A 20,890-nucleotide genomic window follows, 5' to 3' on the forward strand; every position below is an offset into this window, starting at 1 on the left:
TCAGAAAGTATACAATACCTGTTATTGATCTAAAAACAGTCTCTCATTATTCATTAATAAAGTAATTATTAAGATTGCTATGTTGTATACAAAGCACAACTGAGTAGACATTTATCCACTAGGTACATTATCCATGAGCAATGGAGCTTTTTGCTTTTTACAGTGTTTTTGTTTTTTTAAAGCTTATTTATTTTGAGAGAGAGAAAGGGAGAAAGAGCCCACATGCAGGAGAGGGGCAGAAAGAGAGGGAGAATCCCAAGCAGGCTCCATGATATAAGTGCAGAGCCTGTTGCAGAGCTCAGTCCCACAAACCGTGAGATTATGACCTGACCCTAAATCAAGAGTCAGATGCTAACTGAGCCATCCAGGTGCCCCTACAATGGTTTTTTTAAAAAAAAAATTTTAATGTTTATTCTTGAGAGAGAGAGAGAGACAGGGCATTAGTGGGGGAGGGGCAGAGCGAGAGAGGGACACAGAATCTGAAGCAAGCTCCAGCCGCTGAGCTGCCACACAGTGCATGGTTTAAACTCACAAACCATGAGATCATGACCACAGCTGAAGTCAGACGCTAACCAACTGAGCCTCCCAGGCACCTTGTGTTTTTGGTTTTGAGACAGGAATCTATAAGACTATATGGTTGCATCATAATTAAGGTTTTAACTTGAGGAAGCTAAGAAGATCTACTTTTAAATCTGCTGCCCATTTGGCATTGTAAGAGGAAAACAATTTGAAAAAAATCAGTGTTGCACCAGAATAAATATGATTAGTGGTGATAATGATTAGCTCTTTAAGATGTTAGGTTTGGCAAAGAGTGGCGTTTTCATTGTGTGACATCTATCTGAAGATTTATGCTTATGGATCCTCTTTTGACCCCTCACTGAATGCGAGTAGGATAATTAGAACACATACTAAATTTTATGAATGAGGAATCTATTGTGGGTTAATTTAAATTTTGTATAAAAGCTTATCTGGTATTTCAAAATTGAAAGTAATGACATCCTAATTTCTGTTTCTACAATTGGTCAGATTTTGTTTAACTTTCTTTTCTTTTCTTTCCTTTTTTTTAGTTTACTTATTTTTGAGAGAGAGAGAGAGCGAGCACGAGCAGGGGAGGGGCAGAGAGAGAGGGAGAGAGAGAATCCTCAGCATGGAGCCCGAGGTAGGGCTTAGTCATAGGACCACGAGATCATGACCTGAGCCGATATCAAGAGTCAGACGCCTAACCGACTGAGCCACCCAAGTTTTACTTTCTTATGTATTTCATCTCTAGAAATCTTGTAAATACCAATGCAAACATGCTCTGTATTTGCTGGAAAATTATAAGGACTCAAAGCACATTCAAACAAATTCTTTTTATCTGTAACCCTGATAATTTGAGTTTCTTTGTGGACTCCATTGCCCAAAATCACTGTATTAATTTTTATGAATCAAGTAGGTTTTAGAAATTTAAACTTTTCTTTTTCCTTCTCAGTTGTCTATATACTCACGTTGCCTTATTAATACATACTTTTATTTTTATTTATTTATTTTTTAAAGATATTATTTTTAAGTAATTTCTACACCTGACTTGGGACTTGAACCCACAACCCTGAGACCAAGAGATACATGCTACGCCACCTGAGCCAGCCAGGTGTCCCATAATAATATAAGCTTTTAGGTCAGGTTTTCTGGCAATGAGTAAAACTTCTTTAAGAATTTGTTTTCCTGGGGCACTGGGTGGCTCAGTCAGTTGAGCGTCCAACTTCGGCTCAGGTCGTGATCTCACAGTTTGTGGGTTCGAGCCCTGCATCAGGCTCTGTGCCTACAGCTAGCTCAGAGCCTGGAGCCTGTTTCAGATTCTGTATCTCCCTCTCTCTCTGACCCTCCTCTGCTCACACTGTCTGTCTATCTGTCTGTCTGTCTGTCTCTCTCTCAGAAATAAATAAAACATTAAAAAATTAAAAAAAAAAAAGAATTTGTTTTCCTATGGCTTGCTCTGTCTGTCATCTTACTTAATTCTCAGGTTTCTTAAGGAATATTTTTCATTTTTCAAACTTTGTTCTTATTTTATTAAATTCAGTTTTCTGAAATTAATTTTATGTGTTTCTGTGCAATAAGGTAGGCAGTGAAACTAAAGGCCTAATAATAGATACTGTACATCTTATGTCATTTTTATTAATGCCGTTGTACAGTATAATTCTTTGTAGTCTTAGCCTGATGACCACCCTGCTTACATTAAAGTTCTGGGAGTATCAAGTATGTTGAAAAATCACATTGCTTAAGAAAGCGGCCAGCATAGTGGGTAAGAGCACTAAGGAGTGGGGTCATCTGGATTCAAATCCCAACTGTATAACTTTGTAACTGAGATGTTTTGGACAAGTTACTTAATCTCTCAGGAAGTAACCTTTCATTTCCTCATCTGTTAATGGGAGTTATACTTAACTCATAGGGTTATTATGAGGGTTAAGTCACTTAAAATAAGGGACTGCTTAGAATAGTACTGGCATGTAATTGTTTTTAAAATGCTTGGTACCACTATTATTATCCTCATTATTTCTTTTCCTTAAGAGAAAATGATGTTATCTGTATCCTTTTCCATCAAACAGCCATATTTTAAACCAGAATTTTAAAGACCAAAACTCTAAATAACTAGGAGTAGGAAATTTACTTCTAAATTTGGAATTGCATGTAATGGCTAGAAAATAATGAAGGTACTGACTTCAGCTGTCAGTAACACGGAATCATTGTTCTATGTTGTAGTTATTCTGCTTATAGATTTAAGCCTTCTGCTACATGGAGTAGTAGAGACCTACCCTACGTTGAAAGTCATGACCTACTTTGGACTCTGTCACCTACTTTCTATTGACCTTGAACTGATCATTTTTATTTCGTAGTACAAGAATATTTTAAGGCTCAAATTGAAAACCTGTATTAGTTGAAGCTAAAAATGCAGTGCTCACTAGGAGAACTTAAAACAATGCACATTTTCAGTTTTGTGAGGTTTTGTGTTTTGTTTTCCAAGTAGTTGATTACTTTGGAAATCACAAAGTATTATTTTATGTCATATATGTACTTGTTCTATAACTGAAGTTCATCAGTAGCATTTGAACAGTAGGGTAAGTGTTTCAAAATGTAGTTTGGAGTAAAAAGGCCTTAGTTTTTAGATAATACTAATTTTTGAGCATATTTATCTTGGAACATTTATAAATCTTTTAATGTAATATATACTCTAAGACTTTGAATAACCATGCCTTTCTCCTATATTGCTTAGCTTTCTTTTGTTCTATAAGCTGTTTTGGCAAGGCAGTATAACAAAGAAATACAAATAAAATCAAAATTAGCTAGAAGAGAATGAAGGCTTTGGAAATCATTGAGGACTATCATAAGTAAATAGTTTAATGGAGAAATAGAAAAAACATGATTAAAGATGAAAAACATAAAGACTGTAATCTGTAGACACTTGAAGTTTATTAGGAGTTCATTCAATCATCCTTGGAGTATTGAAACATGGTACTTGTCCTCTAGAATACACTGGGCTGAGGGGAATTCATACAAATGGTCTGTGGACCTTAAGTTAAAAATCACTAAGTACTACCCGAAAGAATTCAGATGAAACATGTTCACACAAAAACTTGTTCACTGACATTCATAGTGCTATTTTTCATATTAGCTCCCAAATGAAAACAGTCTCAATGTTCATCACCTGATGAGTGGATAAAGTAAATGTGGTATGTTCACAGATGGAATATTCAGCCATAAGAAAGGATAAAATACTGATGCATGCATGCAACAGTATAGATGAATCTTGAAGATGTTAGGCTAAGTGAAAGAAACCAGACACAAAAGGCTGTATATTGTATGATGTCACTTATGTGGTATATCCAGAATAGGCAAATGCATAGAGATCAAGTAGATTAACGAATGCCAGTGGTGGAGGAGGAGGAGAGGATGAGGAGTGACTGCTGAAAGTACAGAATGTCTTTCAGGAGTGATGAAAATATTCTAGAACTAGAACTTCTACAACTTTGTGAATATACTAAAAAACACTGAATTATATACTTTAAAAGGTGAATTTTGTAGTATATGAAATTGTATCTCATTACACTTTTTTAATGTACCATGCAGAGAGAATTGTCAAAAAATACAAATAATACTTTATCAGTTTGAAGGCTATTTTATTTCAAATAAAGATTTGTGAAGATAATTTTAAAAATTACCTCCATCTTAGAGAACCTAAGGATCTTATATGGCCCATTTCTACCTGCAATATTGACCGTCTCTACTTATAATTTATAGGTAAACTGTGTTAATCATCAGTGTTTTTAAAAACTCAGCCAATCTTTTTGATATGCTCAAAGTGTTTTAGTAAGGATACTAACTATAAGTTAAAATAAATAACCATTTGTCTGGGTTTTGAGATCAGAATACATAACCTACATAATCAAATAATTTCCTGATTTTTTTTGATCATTGGAATTAGGGGTGAACTTTTCAGTTTCTGACTTTGTATGCTACTTTCTTTCCTCATAAGATACTTTAAAATCCACTTCAGTGTTTGATACATGATCCCAGTAACATTGATATTATTAGCATCTGTTCCTAATAAGCTTTTTTTTAAAGTGGTAGTTACCCCATCCTTAGTTACCTCCGCCATTGTCACCATTTTTTTGGTATTCCTGAACACTTATATTACTTGATTATAAATTAGAATTAAAGAATTTTATCTCTAGAAATACAGATAAGATCTGTGAAGCTACATTAGTTGTAACGGTTATGAAATTCCCACCATTGGTTCAAATTTGGATACATGTCATTAAAATTTTTCCTGTAGTTTCCTACTAACAGACTATAGAATTAGCCTAGGACTTGCACACCAGAATGCAAGCTTCATGCAACAAGGGCTGAGTCCCTCTTGTTCACAGCTGGATCTTGACCACCATCTTGTTCACACTCAATGCTGAATAATGCCTGATACATAGTATCTGGTACTCAATAAATATTTGTTGAATGAAAAACATCTAAATCAAGCAAAGATCTGGTACCTATAAACAGTACATGCACACGGGTGCTTGTGTGTATTCTAATATTTGTAAACAGAAAAATCATACTAGAGCAAAAAGAGCCCTTTTTTTTATAGATACAAAACTATATATTATAACTCTAAATCTAAATACCGTAACACTACTTTTACATTTAAAAAATGAACAGAAGAATTTAGACTCAAATACCAGAGAAGCTCAGGGTCAAATTGTGGCCTTGTCACTTGCTTACAGTACATTCTTGGTCATATTACTAGCATTCAAAGCCTCAGTCCTCTTCTGTCAGTTACATGAGGATAATACCTACTACATATGGTTATTCTGGGAACATATGAGATCATACAAATAAAGCTCTTAGTATAGTAGATGGCTCTGTAATTTTCTTGCTGTCATTATTACTGTAACAATCATTAACATCCTATTCTCAGCTGTTTTTAAGTAGTTAATAGTTCACTGTTTCTTAAGTTTAATACCATTTTAATGCTCATTCTAATTAGGAGCCACGTGGTTTAGAATTCACCTTGGCTCTCTCAGAATTACTAATTTCCATTGATGATGCTGGAATAATTTTCTGCTTTAGAAAGTCTGAATCAGTCCTAATTTTTTTTAGATGTTCTCTATGTTTATTGTCAAGATCTTTAATACATTGTGTTTATTACAAATCAGTGATTAATAGCCAGTCTCTGAGTGAATGGTTCAGCAGATGACTAAGACTATTTTAAAGTCACTGGCAATGTAAGTGAATTCAGGTATCCTCACGGTGATAATTTTTGTTGTAGTTGCAGATGATAGTAATACCCTCACTATTTATTGGGTTTTTTTTTTTCATTCATAATACTGAAGTTTAATTTTACAGATTTTATTTAATTTAGGACTGGATGAAGCATTTTTTGTAGCTAGAAGTTCATGTTTGTAATTGGTGTGGTCATCATTACACTAATAACTTTAATTAAAAATACTGTTCTTTTAAATAAATGGTAATAAATACGTGAGAAAATAAATATGTTTTGGAATTTGAATACTGTTTATTTCCAGGGAGCATTTTACTTTTAAAAATCAAGTGTTTTATTTGTTTATTTTTTAGCATACCTCCAGATAATCTCTCTATTCAAGAATTTCAGAGAAATGAAAGTATTGATGTTGAGGTGAGGAAGCTATTTAAAACATTTTCATGTGACCATTTGTGCAAACCAAATAGAAATGTTGAAATTATAAAATTGCTTAAAGAACAAGTAGGAGTAGTAGGTTAAGATTGAACCTAAAAGCTTATAAAACTCTGACAAAGATTGGTTTTTAAGGCACTGACATGATTTATTTGTTAGCTTTGTGCTGTATGTAAATTGTCTAGATCCTTAGTTGTGTCCATTTAATAATTTTAATAAGTAGTTAATTCAGTAAAGTCTCAGTCTTTGAGCATGTATTTGAGAATTTGCTCTACAGTTTGGCAAACCAGGTGTTTGTGGTTCAAACTGATCAATAAGTTGTTTCGATTTTTGTTTTTATCCAGCTGTAGAGAGAGCCTCTCGTACTCTTAAAGCACATAATGAGGGTTTTGTCAAAAATATATTTTGTTGATTATAAATGGATTTTAAAGAAGTCGTTTTTTGGTTATGGATTTTTTTGTTGGGGGTGGTGTTTTGATGATTTTCCTTTAAGCAGGATAAAATAACTTTTAAGTAAAGCAAGTAAATTACTTTAAAGTATACAAAAAAAGTATAGGTATAAAATATTGCCTTTGTCCATTACTGTATTAAAACTCTTGTAAACTTTTCTTCTTTTTCATCAAAGGGTAAAATAACACCTTATATATTAGAAATAAACTATTTAGGAAAAATGAATATAACTTTCTCTTTTGTCTCATTTATGGTTATAAAAAGTGATTTGACTCTTATTCTTAATTCTGTTTTGGATACTTTATTATAACATGGATACATTTCATATAAGATCAACATTTATTAAAATGGTTGCATGGTAAACAGTCTATAGTAATTGGCCATTTGTAATAAATTTATTATTATTACTAAGTTGAGGGAAATGGGCTACTCATCCTCTATGTTAACATTAAAATATTTATGTACTTCAAGGAAGATTCTTTAGCTGATTTTCTTTTGAAATAAAAGTTAGATTTTACTCTAGATATTGTCATTTGAGTTGGTCTCTTTCAAGAAAAAAAATGCATTTGAGTTTGCCTCTTTTGTTATAGGTAGTTCAGCTCATCAGCACTGAGATCCTACCTTATGCAAATTTTATTCCTAAGGAATTTGTTGGTCAGATAATGACTATGCTTAATAAGGGCTCAATACATTCTCAGTCATCTTCATTTACAGGTATGTTATTTTAATGATTTATTAAAAATGTTAGTAAATATTGAAGTACTTTGGAAGAAGCTGACTGTATAAATGTTTACTCCTGCGATTATGGTAAAATGTAAACTGGAGAATGGTTAAGGTAATTTCTAAGAACGTGAGAGAACATTAAGCTTTATGAGGAGAATATGTGAATATTCTGTGAATTATGTGTTACAAATTAAATTACAGAGCACTTAAGGAACCTGCCTAAGTCACTATAGGTGGTCACAAGTTAATAGTTTTGTGAAATCAAAATTGGCTAACTTTACTGAGTCTCAGTTTTGTCATCTATAAATGAAGATATTAATTTATAAATTACAGTTAGTTAAAACAAAGAGATTCCTTAATATTTGTTAAAGGAACTAAATTTAGTACATGCTTACTATGTACAGGGTATTATGCTAGAATGTTACCACTTTTTTCACAATATTTCTATGAAGATAGTTTCTACCATACTGCAGAGGGAAAATGGGTTTAGAAAGATTGAAAAAATTATCCATAATCCAGAAGTGGGAAGCCAAAATTCACCCTTAAAAAGAACTCCATCAGGGTGCCTAGGTTGCTCTGTCGGTTAAGCATACGACTTCGGCTCAGTTCATGATCTTACAGCTCATGAGTTTGAGCCCCATGTTGGGTTCCATGCTGATAGCATGGAGCCTGGAGCCTACTTCAGTTCTTTGTCTCTCTCCCTCTCTGTTCCTACCCTGCTCGTGCTCTGTCTCTCTGTCCCTCAAAAATAAGTAAGCATTTAAAAAAATTTAAAAAAGAAAGAACTCCATGCTTTTCATTTTATCATGCTTCCTCATTGGATATGATACTTAAATTGCTTTTTGCTATTTTTCTTTTTCTAAACCTGTGCTCAGTTGTTAAATGGAATTGTGATATCATAACACGATTTCCTGTGACATGATTAAAAGACTATAAATTTGTGCCATGCACATCCTTAATCCCCAGAATTTACCAGAGTAAATTGACTGGGTAAAATGACTAACTTCTGCTAAACTGTGTTAAGCACTTTAAAGAGCATTTACATGTGCACAGTTTGGCCACTAGGTGTCTCTCATACTGCTTACTTCACAAACTACAGTAGTTCTTTTTCCCAGCCCAGCCCAGTTTTAAAAGTGATCTGGTAAAGTGCAGATTTAACAAATAAAATAGCCTCAGAGGAAATAATTACATCCTACTTATATTAATACAGTCAACTTTTTATTATTAAGAGTATATGAAAATTTCTAGATACATTTTTATAAAATATGTATTACAAACAATATAATCAGATGTAAGCATTTTAAGCTAAATAAGGATTACTGAGTTCCATGTATACTTTTTCTAGCAGTTTCTGATGATAGCTCTTGCCATTTACGGTATTAAATATACCAAGATAAGGAAGGTATTTGGACATTTTTCCAGTGACTTTGCCATAGGACACAAACTTTTCAGCATTAACTTGGAAGGTTTTTTTTGTTTGTTTGTTTGTTTTTGTTTTTTTTTTTAACATACGCATAGAAAGCCTTCCATGCTAAACAGGACCAACCTATAAAGACGTAGGTTTCAGTAATCATTTTTGGTCCCCACTATTCTTAAGTGTGACCTGATAGCCAAAGCTTTCAGAGAAAATCTTTCAACATGAAAGAAAAAACAAAACAATAAAGAGGGAGTAAAAGAAACTGAGAGGAAACAGATAAAATTCAGAGCCATAAAAACATTACCCCAGAAAAGCACAGTTATAATTAGGATGTCCAAAGAGGTAAAAGATTTTATATCCATGAAACAATACTATTAAAAAGGAATCAGAACATGAAAGAGCTCATAGAAACTAAAAATGTGACCACTGAAATAACAAGTCCAGTGAAGGGTTGCAAGAAAATATAAGGAAATAACCCAGAAAATAGAGAAAGACTTTAAAAAGAGTACACAATATAAGAAGAAAGAAATAAAATGAGTCCAAGGGGTCTAATATCTGACAATAGGTCTTCCAGAAGGACAGAATAGAGCAAAGATAACAGAGGAAATTATCAAAGGCATAAACTGATGAAATCAGTCTCCAAATTAAAAATGGTCACTCAGTAACCAGAACAGTGAAAGAAAAAAGATCCACAAGAAAGCATGTTTTTAGGAAATTTCAAAATACCTGGGATAAAGAGAAGATTCTACAAGATTTCAGAAAGAAAAGAAAAAAGTCCAACACAAAAGAATTGTATCAAGATGACATTGGACTTCTCAGTAGCAGCACTGGATGCTAAAAGACTTTGATGCAATAGCATGAGAGTTATAAATGGAAAGGATTTTTAACATGGAGTTTTAAATGTAGGCCCAGTGTTGGCAGAGTATAAGCTTAGAATGATAATTCTCAAATGTCAGCATGCATTATAATCAGCTGCAAGGGCAAGTTATTGCTGGACTGTACTCTCAGAGCTTCTGATTCAGTAGGTCTGGGGTGGGATATGAGAATGTTCATTTCTAACGAGTTTTCTGGTAATGCTGATGCTGCTAAGGAACAATTCATTGAGTACCACAGTAAAATAATGATATTTTCAGAAATGCAAGCACTCGAGGCGCCTGGGTGGCTTAGTCGGTTAAGCGTCCGACTTTCGCTTGGGTCATGATCTCGCGGTTCGTGGGTTCGAGCCCCGCGTCGGGCTCTGTGCTGACTGCCAGCTCAGAGCCAGGAGCCTGTTTCAGAGTCTGTGTCTCCCTCTCTCTCTGACCCTCCCCTGCTCACGCTGTCTCTCTCTCTCTCCTAGAAATAAATAAAAATATTAAAAAAAAAAAAAAAAAAGAAATGCAAGCACTCAAAATGTTACTTCCTATTCAGAATAGTCTTTCTGAGGTACTCTAGAATGTGCTCCATGAAAACAAAGGAGTAAGCGAAGGAAACGGAAGGCATGGATCTAAGAAGTGGGATATAAAATAAGAGAATAAAAACAATTCCCAGGCTGTGACAAAGACTAGTTTTGGATATAGCTGGACAGCAGGTCTAGAGAGCAGGTAGTCCAGACTAGAGCAGAAGTCTGGCTCTGGAAAGATGTTGCTAAGAGGAAGGTAGGAAGGGAGGGAGGTGGGGGGAGGGAGGAAGAAGTAAGAAAGAAAATCACTAGCTTGACCTTTTGGCAAACTGTTGAGAAGTATTTTATAGTGCTGCCAAAGAGTATTAAAAAAATAAGACAAGAAAAATATTAAGTAGAAATGATGAGAGTGGACAGTCTTGCCTTGTTTTTGCTCTTGGAAGGGGAAAAGTTGCTATATATATGCTGTTAGCTGTAGGTTTTTCATAGATGCTCTTCATCAGCTGAAGAATTCCCTATTGTTCCTAGTTTGCTAAATTGTTATCATTAGGATTATTATTTAACCTCTTATTAACCATCAACATCAAAAATTGTTAATTTTACAGAAGCAGAGATTGATATTCGTTTGAGAGAGGAATTTTCAAAAATGTGTTTTGAAACACTGCTCCAGTTTTCCTTCAGTAATAAAGTCACAACACCCCAAGAAGGCTATATCTCCCGAATGGCACTCTCAGTGCTTTTAAAGAGGTCTCAAGATGTACTCCATCGCTATATAGAGGATGAAAGGTTAAGTGGTAAATGCCCTCTTCCAAGGTATAGATTTTATTTTATAGATGAAGGGAATATGCTGTCATAGTTATTAATAAAAAAGAAAAAAAAGCTCTGAGCACCAGGTTGTTTTTATAAGTGTTGTGAATGTAACCTGAAGCTGTTTATAATTTTATTTATATTTATAACATAAATATAAATATAAATTTATTTATAATTTTATATGGTGTAAATATAAGTTTCGGTGAAGATATATTAATGTATTTTATTATGGGGTGCTTTATCAGACTTGTCATTGAGGTTAAGTAATATATATGTACCAAATTTCCTTTTTGGATTTAAAAGAAAATTTTGAATTCTAAAATATGTTTTCTCAAGGATGCCTGGATAAGGATTTGCGGATCTGTATGAGCACATAGGTGTGGATCTCTCTAGAGAGAATAATCGATAAATTATACTCTGGGAACTTCCTGGTTTGTTTTACAGTTATTTTTGGGTTTCTCTACAAGTCAGCTAGCATCTTAGATCTTCTTTTCATCTAATTTGCCTAATTAAGTCCTTGTTCCTAAACCAGTTTGCTTCCCATTTAGCCAAGCTGTGTCAGTGGAAGAGGCTTTAGGTCTTTCTGCTAAGCCAAAGCTAATCAAAGTTGGGGTAGAAATCAGAAGTCATCAAAAATTGTAATCATAAATTTGGGTTATGTCGCCAATCTATTTTTTAATGTGGAAATTAGAGTTTAAAGCAAAACAAATGAAACAAACAAAATAATATTGGAAGACAAAGTTCTCAAAGTCAGGAGAGTTTCAAAAATCATTATGGGTCCTATCTCTTAAGGTAGCATTAGAGAAATTACTCATCAGCTCCAAATCTTTGTGCACATTCTTATTTACTTATAATAAAATTTTGGAGTTAGAATTACTTGTCAAAAGATAAAAACATTTTTTAAACTTTCTTTTAATGTTTTTTTTTGAGAGAATGAGTACAAGTAGGGGAGGGGCAGAGAGAGAGACAGACAGACAGACAGAACTGTAGCAGGCTCCAGGCTCTGAGCTGACAGCACACAGCTCGACATTGGGCTTGAACTCATGAACCGCGAGATCATGACCTGAGCTGAAGTTGGAGGCTTAGCTGACTGAGCCACCCAGTTGCCCTAAGATAAAAACATTTTTAAAGCTTTTGATATGTATTCCAAATTGCCTACCAGAAATTTCTACCAATTTACATTCACCTAGGAGTATATAAACATCATTTTCTCAGTTTTTAGCATTTTAAAATTATTTGCCATTTTATGATTTATTTTATCTTTTATTTGAAATTTGATGAATGAAAAATGGTTACATAGTAGTTTGTTTTTTTAGATTACCAATGCTATTTAATAGTCATTTATATTTCTGTTTTTAAGATTCACTATATTTTGAATTTCTAAAATATAAATTATATCTCCTCATATTCAAATTTATATACAAAAACATTCAAAAGACAAGTATTAGTAATTTGGTTATGGACATGATTGAAAATTGATTTATCATAATTGATCTATGAAGTATATTTGGAAAAGCAGTAATAAAGTTGCTTTGCTTGGGATATTTTTATTTACTAGATTATAACATATTATTTGATTTCAGAAAGCTTTTTCCTCATTTTTTGTGTTTTTACTGTTTATTGCTTTTAAATTGGGTCTTATTTATAGTTGTCTTATAAAGTGTTATAGTATATCATCCTGTGTTTGGTGCAGCATCACTACATTATTTTCTAAAAAGCTACATTGCAGCACAGTAACTACTTCTACACTTAAAAAGGGAAACTTGAAATAGTACTCTGTCATAGTATTAGAAAAATCTTTTCTGTAGAATGAAAACACAGATTCGTATCAGCAGTGAGGGAAAAGGGAGGAAAGGATAAAGAAGGCACTCGAGCTACTCTTGTTGATCCTTAACTTCCCAAGTTCATTCTTCATTATTAATGTCTCCAATAGGAGATATCTTAGGATTAATTTTGAGCTTGTTTCTTTTTGTTATATTAGAAAATCAAATAGGTACTATTATAATTTTAAATGTTCTTTTAACAGTATGATAAAATACGTGCAAGGAGGTAATAGCGGTCATAATTTCCATTTAAGCTTTGGCAAATCCCTTTTGATACTAATTAGTTGAAAAGAAAAAAAGAACACTTTGGGACAGAAGCCTTAAAAGTATATATTATAAAATGTCTTAACTTTAAATAATTATATGAAATATCTTACAAATATCTTACCAATTTAGATTTGCTTGAATAGATTGCTTCCCCCTACCTTTGAAATTGATAACTTATGGTAAGAATAACTGTAAATCTTATTTGCACACTGAAGTATTATATGTTAATAAAATATATTTTATAAGAATTTAAAACTAACATTAACTTTGTATTGTGTTCAGTATTTTTCCAAAGTAGATCTGTTTGTTTAAACTTAATAAACACATATGGCATATCTCAAAATCCTGATGGAAATAATTTCCCATCTCTTTTTTAGGCAACAAGTAACAGAAATCATATTTGTTTTAAAAGCAGTTAGTACTCTAATTGATTCACTTAAGAAAACTCAGCCTGAGAATGGTAAGTGCTTAGAAACTCAGTTATTCTAAATTCATTTACGTTCTATTTCTGATGTACTTTTTTATTATTATTAAGTTAACTGAATTTTAGGAACATAACAACTTTAGACTTTGTTTTTCCCAGTCCTTCTGAGAGCAAAGAATCAAGTCCGTTAGGAAATCAATTAAGTAATAGTAACTTGTAATGTTTTAGCTTCTTTATGTTAAACAACAGTTTGGCTCTTTTTTTTTTTTTTTTTTTTTTTTTTTAAACTAAGTTGGTCTGAATTTAGGGAGTTGCTTAGACAATTAGTATTTCATATATGTTTAAGGTAGAGCATTGCCGACTTTTTGGGTAGGGGTAGGCCTCCATCCTACCTATGTACTGAATTATGGCATATGTATAAACTCTACAACTTTGAATCATTTTATAGCCTTAGCTCATCTGTTCCCCCTTTCTATTACTCATTCCTCTTCTATCCATTTTTACATTATTGCCATAAATGATTTTTCCAAAAGTGCAGCTTTGATCATTCAGTTTCCCATCCTTGTAAAACAAAACAAAAAATTTTTATTTACTATTACCTACCAAATGCAGAGTACTCCAGTCAGACTCCATTAGGTTTATGCTTTACTTCCACTGGATTTCATGTATCCTATTTCCCACCAAACTAAAATTTTCAGTCTTCCCAAGTTTTCCCAACCTTTTGTTTATTTCATTCTCCTACCTACATCTACCTAGTTCAAATACCACTCCACTTTAAAGCCTTGCTTTTAATCTTTAATTGTGAGTGATTTCTCTTCTCATTGAGCTCATAGCTATTTTATGTGTACCTTTGTCTGAAGGCGCTCTGTATGTATTCCCGTTACACACATAGATGAATCAGTCACTTCCCCTTAACTTGTAAACTTCTTGAGAGGCTATTTGGCCATGTTTTGTTCTATTTTGAATCCTCTACAGCATTGCTACTCAAAGTGGTTTGTTTGAGGACAGGATAAAGAGCTGGCACCAGAATATGAGTTATTTGTGTCACTAAACACAGTGGATCAGTTGACATTTTTCATACAACGAGCCTTTGTTAAAGAAGGAAGAGTGTTGATTTACATTCTGTCCCAAGCACATTAGCAGACTGGCAGTTTAAAGCAGCATTACTTTTAATACCTAAGAAGAAGGTTCTTCGTAAATGCCTAATAAATGAATCATAGAATATTTGTTCCTGGCAATTATTATGTAATAAAAGTAAATACCTATTTTTCTGTTTTCAAAACTTACCCATTAGGACTTCAGCCTAGAAAGATTGAGTATTATGCTAAGCCCTAAGGAGCAATTGATTTGTACTTATTCAATCCTCCCTTTGAGGGGTGGAATTTGTAAGAAAATTTTTGGAATAGTATCTTAACTTCATCCCATCAGATTCAAATTTGAGTTCTCCTCAAAAATGTTCTGGTTGATATTTTAGAGAGGGAAGTCATGCATTAACTTCCTAGTGACCAGTAAAACTTTTATTAGATCATAGGATAGAATTGGATTCTTAAAAATATATTTAAGACTTAAACAGGAAATTCTCCAATTCCCATATTGTTGCTATAGTATATTAAATATAACCAGTATATTTCAATGCATACTGCTTGTATTATTTTGTAGGATTTTTAGAGAGCTGTCAAGAATTTAACCAGAATAGGGGTGCCTAGGTGACTTAGTTGGTTGAGCATCCAGCTTTGGCTTAGGCCATGATCTCGCGGTTCGTGGGTTCAGGCCCCATGTCGGGCTCTGTGCTGACAACTCAGAGCCTGGAGCCGACTTCAGATTCTGTGTCTCCTTCTGTCTCTGCCTCTCCCTTGCTCTTGCTCTGTTTCTCTCTGTTGCAAAAATAAATAAACTGTTAAAAAAAAAAAAAAAAAGAATTTAACCAGAATATGTATAAAGGAAGAAAAGGGAAGGAAAACACAGTAAATTTTTTTTTTCTTTGCGTAGCCAGTAGGCCAAGAATAGGGCAGTGTAGTAATGATAACGTGATTTAACTTACTGTTAAAAATTGTCTAAGAGAGTTTCAGTTGTGGCTCTGGATATATGAAGTGAAATTTTTAATTAAATGTAACCATAAATGATGGTATTGTAACAGAAAGCTATGATAAGCTTCATTAATAGGGAAAAAGATGATACCTAAGAAAAAGCCAGACATTTCCAGTGGAAATATGTTGGATTGCTCATAGCTAGTCCAAAATTATTTGAAACGGTCATTTGTTTTAGGGTTTTCTAGTGAGAGAGGAGGCATTTGGTGGACTTATTTTTAATTTGGTGGAATTTTGTTTTTATCATTTTACTTGATCTTTAAAATTTGAATAGGTAACCCTCCTACAAAGGCGTGTCTGTAGTTCCCTGTCTTTGGACACGTAAGAGTTGGAGGAAAAGAAACATGGACTTGGAGAAGTCTGGGGCCAGCTTGCTCCATGCAGGCTCAAGATCAACCATCCAACAGAGAAAAATGAATGAATGAATGAATGAGTGAGTGAGTGAGTGAGTGAAATAGAATTTGACTAGCTAGTACCCACATATACATGGTTCAAAAATTCAAAAACATACAGGGAAAAGTTTTAAGATATCTTTATCTTATTTTATATATGTCTAGTTCTGACCTCACCATAGGCAACCATTTAACCATTTTTGTTAGTTTGTGGATCTTTCCATAAGTTTATTATGTAAAAACAATGTATTATGTAAATGCATATACATACTCCAGTATGACCCCAGTTTTAAACATAAATGAATATGCATAATAGCCCCATACTATACCTACTGTTCTGAATGCTCTTTATTTTTCTCCACTTCATAAATTTGGAGATTCTTCCATATCAATACATAACAGCTTTTTCATTCTTTTTGATAGGTAATCCCAAGGTGCCCACCAAGATCTGTTGTGGAATTTTTTTTTTTAAGTTTATTTATTTATTTGAGAGAGAAGACAGGTAGGAGGGGGCAGAGAGAGAGAGAGAGAATTCTAAGCAGGCTTCATGCTGCCAGCACAGAGCCTGATGCATGGCTCCAACCCAGGAGCCGTGAGATCATGACCTGAGCTGAAGTTGGATGCTCAACTCACTGAGCCACCCAGGTGCCCCATATCTGTGGTAGGTTTTAAAAAAATATATTTTAAGAAATTTGAAGAGCCTTCCCTGAGTTTAGGATGTGAACTTAAACAGTGTAGTTTTTAAAAAAATTTTTTAACATTTATTTATTTTTGAGACAGAGAGAGACAGAGACAGGGAGACACAGAATCCAAAGTAGGCTCCAGGCTCCAGGGTGTCAGCACATAGCCCAGCACGGGGCTCAAACCCACAAACCATGAGATCATGACCTAAGCTGAAGTTGGATGCCCAACCAACTGAGCCACCCAGGTGCCCCTTAAACAGTGTATTTTTATATTTTCCAGTTATAAGCCAAGAATTAATTTTGTCAGTTGACTCTCCATCTGGGGCAGTCTAGATAGGTTTCAGTCTGTGCAACTTTTTTTTCTTTTTCCATTTTTTTTCATTGTTGTAAAATACACATAAAATATATATTATCAGTCATTTTTAAGTGTACAGTTCAGTGGTATTAATTAATTTGATAGTCGCATGCAGTCATCACCATAACTGTCTCCATCTGTTCCGTAACTCTTATCTTATAACTGGAACTCTACATTTTTAAACAATAACTCCTTATTCCCCACTCTAGCTCTGGCAACCATCATTCTGTTTTCTGTCACTATGACTTTGACTGCTCTAGGTATCTCATATAAGTTGAATCATAAAATACTTGTCTTTTTGTGACTGGCTTTTTTGTTTAGTATAATGTCATTGAGGTTAACTCGTATCGTAGCATATTGGAGAATTCCGTTTTTAAGGCTGAATAGTATTCCATTGGGGTGTGTGTTTGTGTGTGTGTGTGTGTGTGTCATATTTTCCTTATCCATTTATCCATTGGTAGACACTTGGGTTAATTCCACACTTTAGCTACTGCAAATAATTCTGGTATGACAATGTATGTACAGAAGTCTCTTCAAGACCCTGCTTTCAGTTCTTATGAGTATATACCCAGAAGTAGAATTGCTGGATTATATGATAACTCTATTTTTTTTTTTTTTTTGAGGAACCACTATATTATTTTTCACAGTGGCTGTACCATTTTACATTATAACCATCAGTGGACAAGGGTTCTAATTTCTCCACATCTGCACGAATACTTGTGTTTTTTTAAATTTTGTTTCTGTTTTGATAGTAGCCATTTTAATGCATATGAGGTGGTATCTTATTTGCATTTCCCTGATGTTGGTGGTGTTGAGCATCTTTTCATGTACATTATTGGCCATTTGTATATCTCCTTTGGAGAAATGTCTATTCAAATCCTTGGTCCATTTTTTGAATTGAGTTGTTTTTTGTTGTTGAAGCTCCTTTGTCTATACCTCTGTGATCAGAAGCATAGATCAGAGCACAAATCCCCAATATTTGGAGGATAGGGTCTTTTTGCTCACCATAGGCTTCTGCTGGCAATCTGCTCCAGGAACATGTGCACAGCTGCCTACCACATGGCTATTAGGGAGGGATGGGTAGCTCCTACTGTGCTAAGAGCTGCAGTTGACCAAAATTAACCACAATATGCTATCCAAGTCTACCTCTGGAAGTTACAAGCCTTCAGCAGACTCCAGAGTTCCAAAATAGTTGCATCAAGCAGATTCTGCCAATGCAATTGTTGTCTAGGTGTGTAGACAGATTCCTGGTATTTCCTACTCTGCCATTTTTCCAGAATCCTCTCTGTGCAATCTTTTGTTAAATGATTAGTGGAAAGTTTCACAGAAAACAGCAGGAGTAGACTGTTTAAAACTTCTCTTTAAACTATTTGTTTTCTCTTAAGTCACAAAATTCTTTTTAGAAATGAGATCTGTTATGGATTCCCAAGATATAAAACAGATAAAAAGAGTGCTAGCCTGACATTCCCTCCCTCACCATTACCCATAAGCCCCACTTCCTTTTTCTTCTTCCCATTCCCACTCTAAGAAGCCCCTGTTTGGGTGAGGAAGGGGTTACATGAACAGTTCAGCATTTCCCAAGATTTGTACTCAGGAATGAATATTAATGATGATGAGTGATGTCAGTAGATATTGAATGTAAAAAAAAATCCATAATCAAATTAATTTTCGAAACTCTGGATTAGATAAAGTTAAACCTATTTTTTATTTCAAGTTTTTAATAAATTCATCTGAATTATGAATCCCGCAAAAGGAAGATAATATATACTACATGTGCCAAACTTCCCACGCCATTGTTTTTTATAAGAAGTATTTTGAAGATTACTAGTTTGAGAAATTCATTCCTTTATTCTCCAACAGAAGCTGAGATAAAAAGAAATTGGAGTGAAAAATTGAATCAGAGTTCCTTATGTATAATATAAAATTCTTTCTTTTGTAGTGGACTGCCTCCTAGATTTGAGACTTCTACAGACTGTCATATACATATACTGTCTAACAAAATCTGGCAGCTGGCTTTATTGCATATTGCATACTCAGCAATATGCACAATATTTACAGGAAAATAGAAATGTAATATGTAATCTCAGAGTATAAGGAAATTATAAACTAATTGAAGTATAACAGTTTTGCCCATTCACCAAATAGCATTCAACTGTACTACTTGTTGATGATAGTGCAGAGGAACACACACATGTCCCTCCACACTGAAGTTAAAATCTAGTGATATCCGTTAAAGATTAGGAAGCAGTACAAGAGAAGAATGGATCTTTGTGTGGTCACTTGAATCAATATCAGGGACATTACTGGGAAAATCATTTAATTATTTTCATTTTTAGCATACAACTGCAAGAAATTGGCTTGTTTTCTAATTCTAAGTATTCTTGAAATATGCACTACATTGCCTGGCACTTGCACTGAAAATGACAAAATTTGAATATCAGGTTACTTTGTTAGCTTCCAAGGCCTTCACAAATCAAAGTATCATTTAAAATGGACTTTATCACATTCCTTGGTATGGATGACTCTGCACAGTGACCATATGTTTTTCCCTCATATCGTATTAAATATTTCAGGAAGTCTTCCAAAGATTAAAAAAACAAAAAGGGTACGAGCTTGTGGAGTCTCCATACTTGGGGGTTTGTTTCTTTTCCTTGTATTTAAAGGATTGTGTTTATGTTAATTGGATAATCTCTACTATTTAAATACATGCTATTGAGATTTTATACTTTTTAATTGCAGTTGATGGAAATACCTGGGCACAAGTGATTGCTTTATACCCAACTCTCGTTGAATGCATCACCTGTTCATCTGCAGAAGTCTGCTCTGCCCTTAAAGAGGCACTAGTTCCTTTTAAAGATTTCATGCAACCACCAGCATCCAAAGTTCAAAATGGAGAATCTTGACCAGCTACAGTAATTTTAAAGAAGAAAGATTATCTAAAGAATTTGGATCCTCAGTGAGTCTTCTATGAGAACGACATTTCTTACTACCAATAATTCTTGGCAGCTGTTGTCGGCCTCCTTTAAATTGTACTTACCTTGAGTTCAGTAATTCATATTAGAAGCTTACATGTCAACAAAGGCTCCTGAGTGAGTAGCAGTGGAAGCCTTTAGTAAGTTAAACTGATGGAAAGTTAGTTAATACTGCAAAATACCTGCTACTGTATCTTCAGTTGATGATTTAAAAGTGAGCTTATGTACAGTTTGTGGTGTATGTGTTAATGATGTACTTTTTAAAAAGAAAGAAAAGATATTTCATTCAGTCAGATTTATTAGGCTGGTGTTTTTGCACCCTTTTTCAAGTACAAATTGTACTAAAATTTTATGCAAGATGGTACTGTAACATTCCATATTATCTATAACCAGCCTTTGTAAACAAAGGGAACTGATAAACTTGTGTGTATAATAAATGGTACAATTCTGTATAAAATAGTTGCATTTATTATTTAAATTTTTAAAATACTGATAATGTTAAATGCTTGAAGCTGTATTTATTATTAATACAAAATTGTTTGCTTACATTTTTTACTTATAATTTGCCTTCTTAAGCGGCAGGTATGCTTACCATATGATCATGCAGGTATCTTTAGTGCTTACTTTAATTGTACTTACTAGTGACTATTAAACATCTGACCAGAAAGGTCATGTGAACACAGCAGCAAATAGTTTGTGATTTGCTGATTTTGCAACTTTAAGTATAGTTATTAGCTTAATACATTGGGATATATTGTAGCACTCTGACTCCGTCATACCTCATTTCTTTAAATATCTTTCCCAGCTTTCATGTAAGTCTGTCTGTTTTTATATTTGGTGTTTGGATTTTAAAGACTTTCATATTATATTTCTACTGATTTTCTTTTTCTCACTGACTAAGCATTTATCACTGTCTTTGAATTAT

The 20,890-nt window shown here is 33.8% G+C and overlaps 1 protein-coding gene and 1 non-coding gene across 4 annotated transcripts in view; both read left to right on the forward strand.

The window, feature by feature from the left end:
• The window catches only part of MON2 (MON2 homolog, regulator of endosome-to-Golgi trafficking), a 110,377-nt gene extending 89,727 nt beyond the window's left edge, over nt 1-20,650 (forward strand). For all 3 annotated transcript variants that reach the window (XM_039256216.1, XM_039256217.1, XM_039256218.1), the window contains 5 exons: nt 6,103-6,163; nt 7,222-7,345; nt 10,758-10,965; nt 13,430-13,512; nt 19,733-20,650. In XM_039256216.1, the coding sequence (XP_039112147.1) occupies nt 6,103-6,163; nt 7,222-7,345; nt 10,758-10,965; nt 13,430-13,512; nt 19,733-19,896 (640 nt within the window). In that variant the 3' untranslated portion in view covers nt 19,897-20,650. The remainder of the gene's footprint in view (nt 1-6,102; nt 6,164-7,221; nt 7,346-10,757; nt 10,966-13,429; nt 13,513-19,732) is intronic.
• On the forward strand, nt 15,842-15,972 carry LOC120248061. Its single transcript, XR_005532484.1, has one exon. It is a non-coding gene; the product is annotated as a small nucleolar RNA SNORA38 (small nucleolar RNA).
• Nucleotides 20,651-20,890: the final 240 nt, after the last annotated feature.

This window comes from Hyaena hyaena, unplaced genomic scaffold (assembly GCF_003009895.1).
Source record: "Hyaena hyaena isolate Hyena2069 unplaced genomic scaffold, ASM300989v1 scaffold_565, whole genome shotgun sequence".
Lineage (NCBI taxonomy): Eukaryota > Metazoa > Chordata > Mammalia > Carnivora > Hyaenidae > Hyaena > Hyaena hyaena.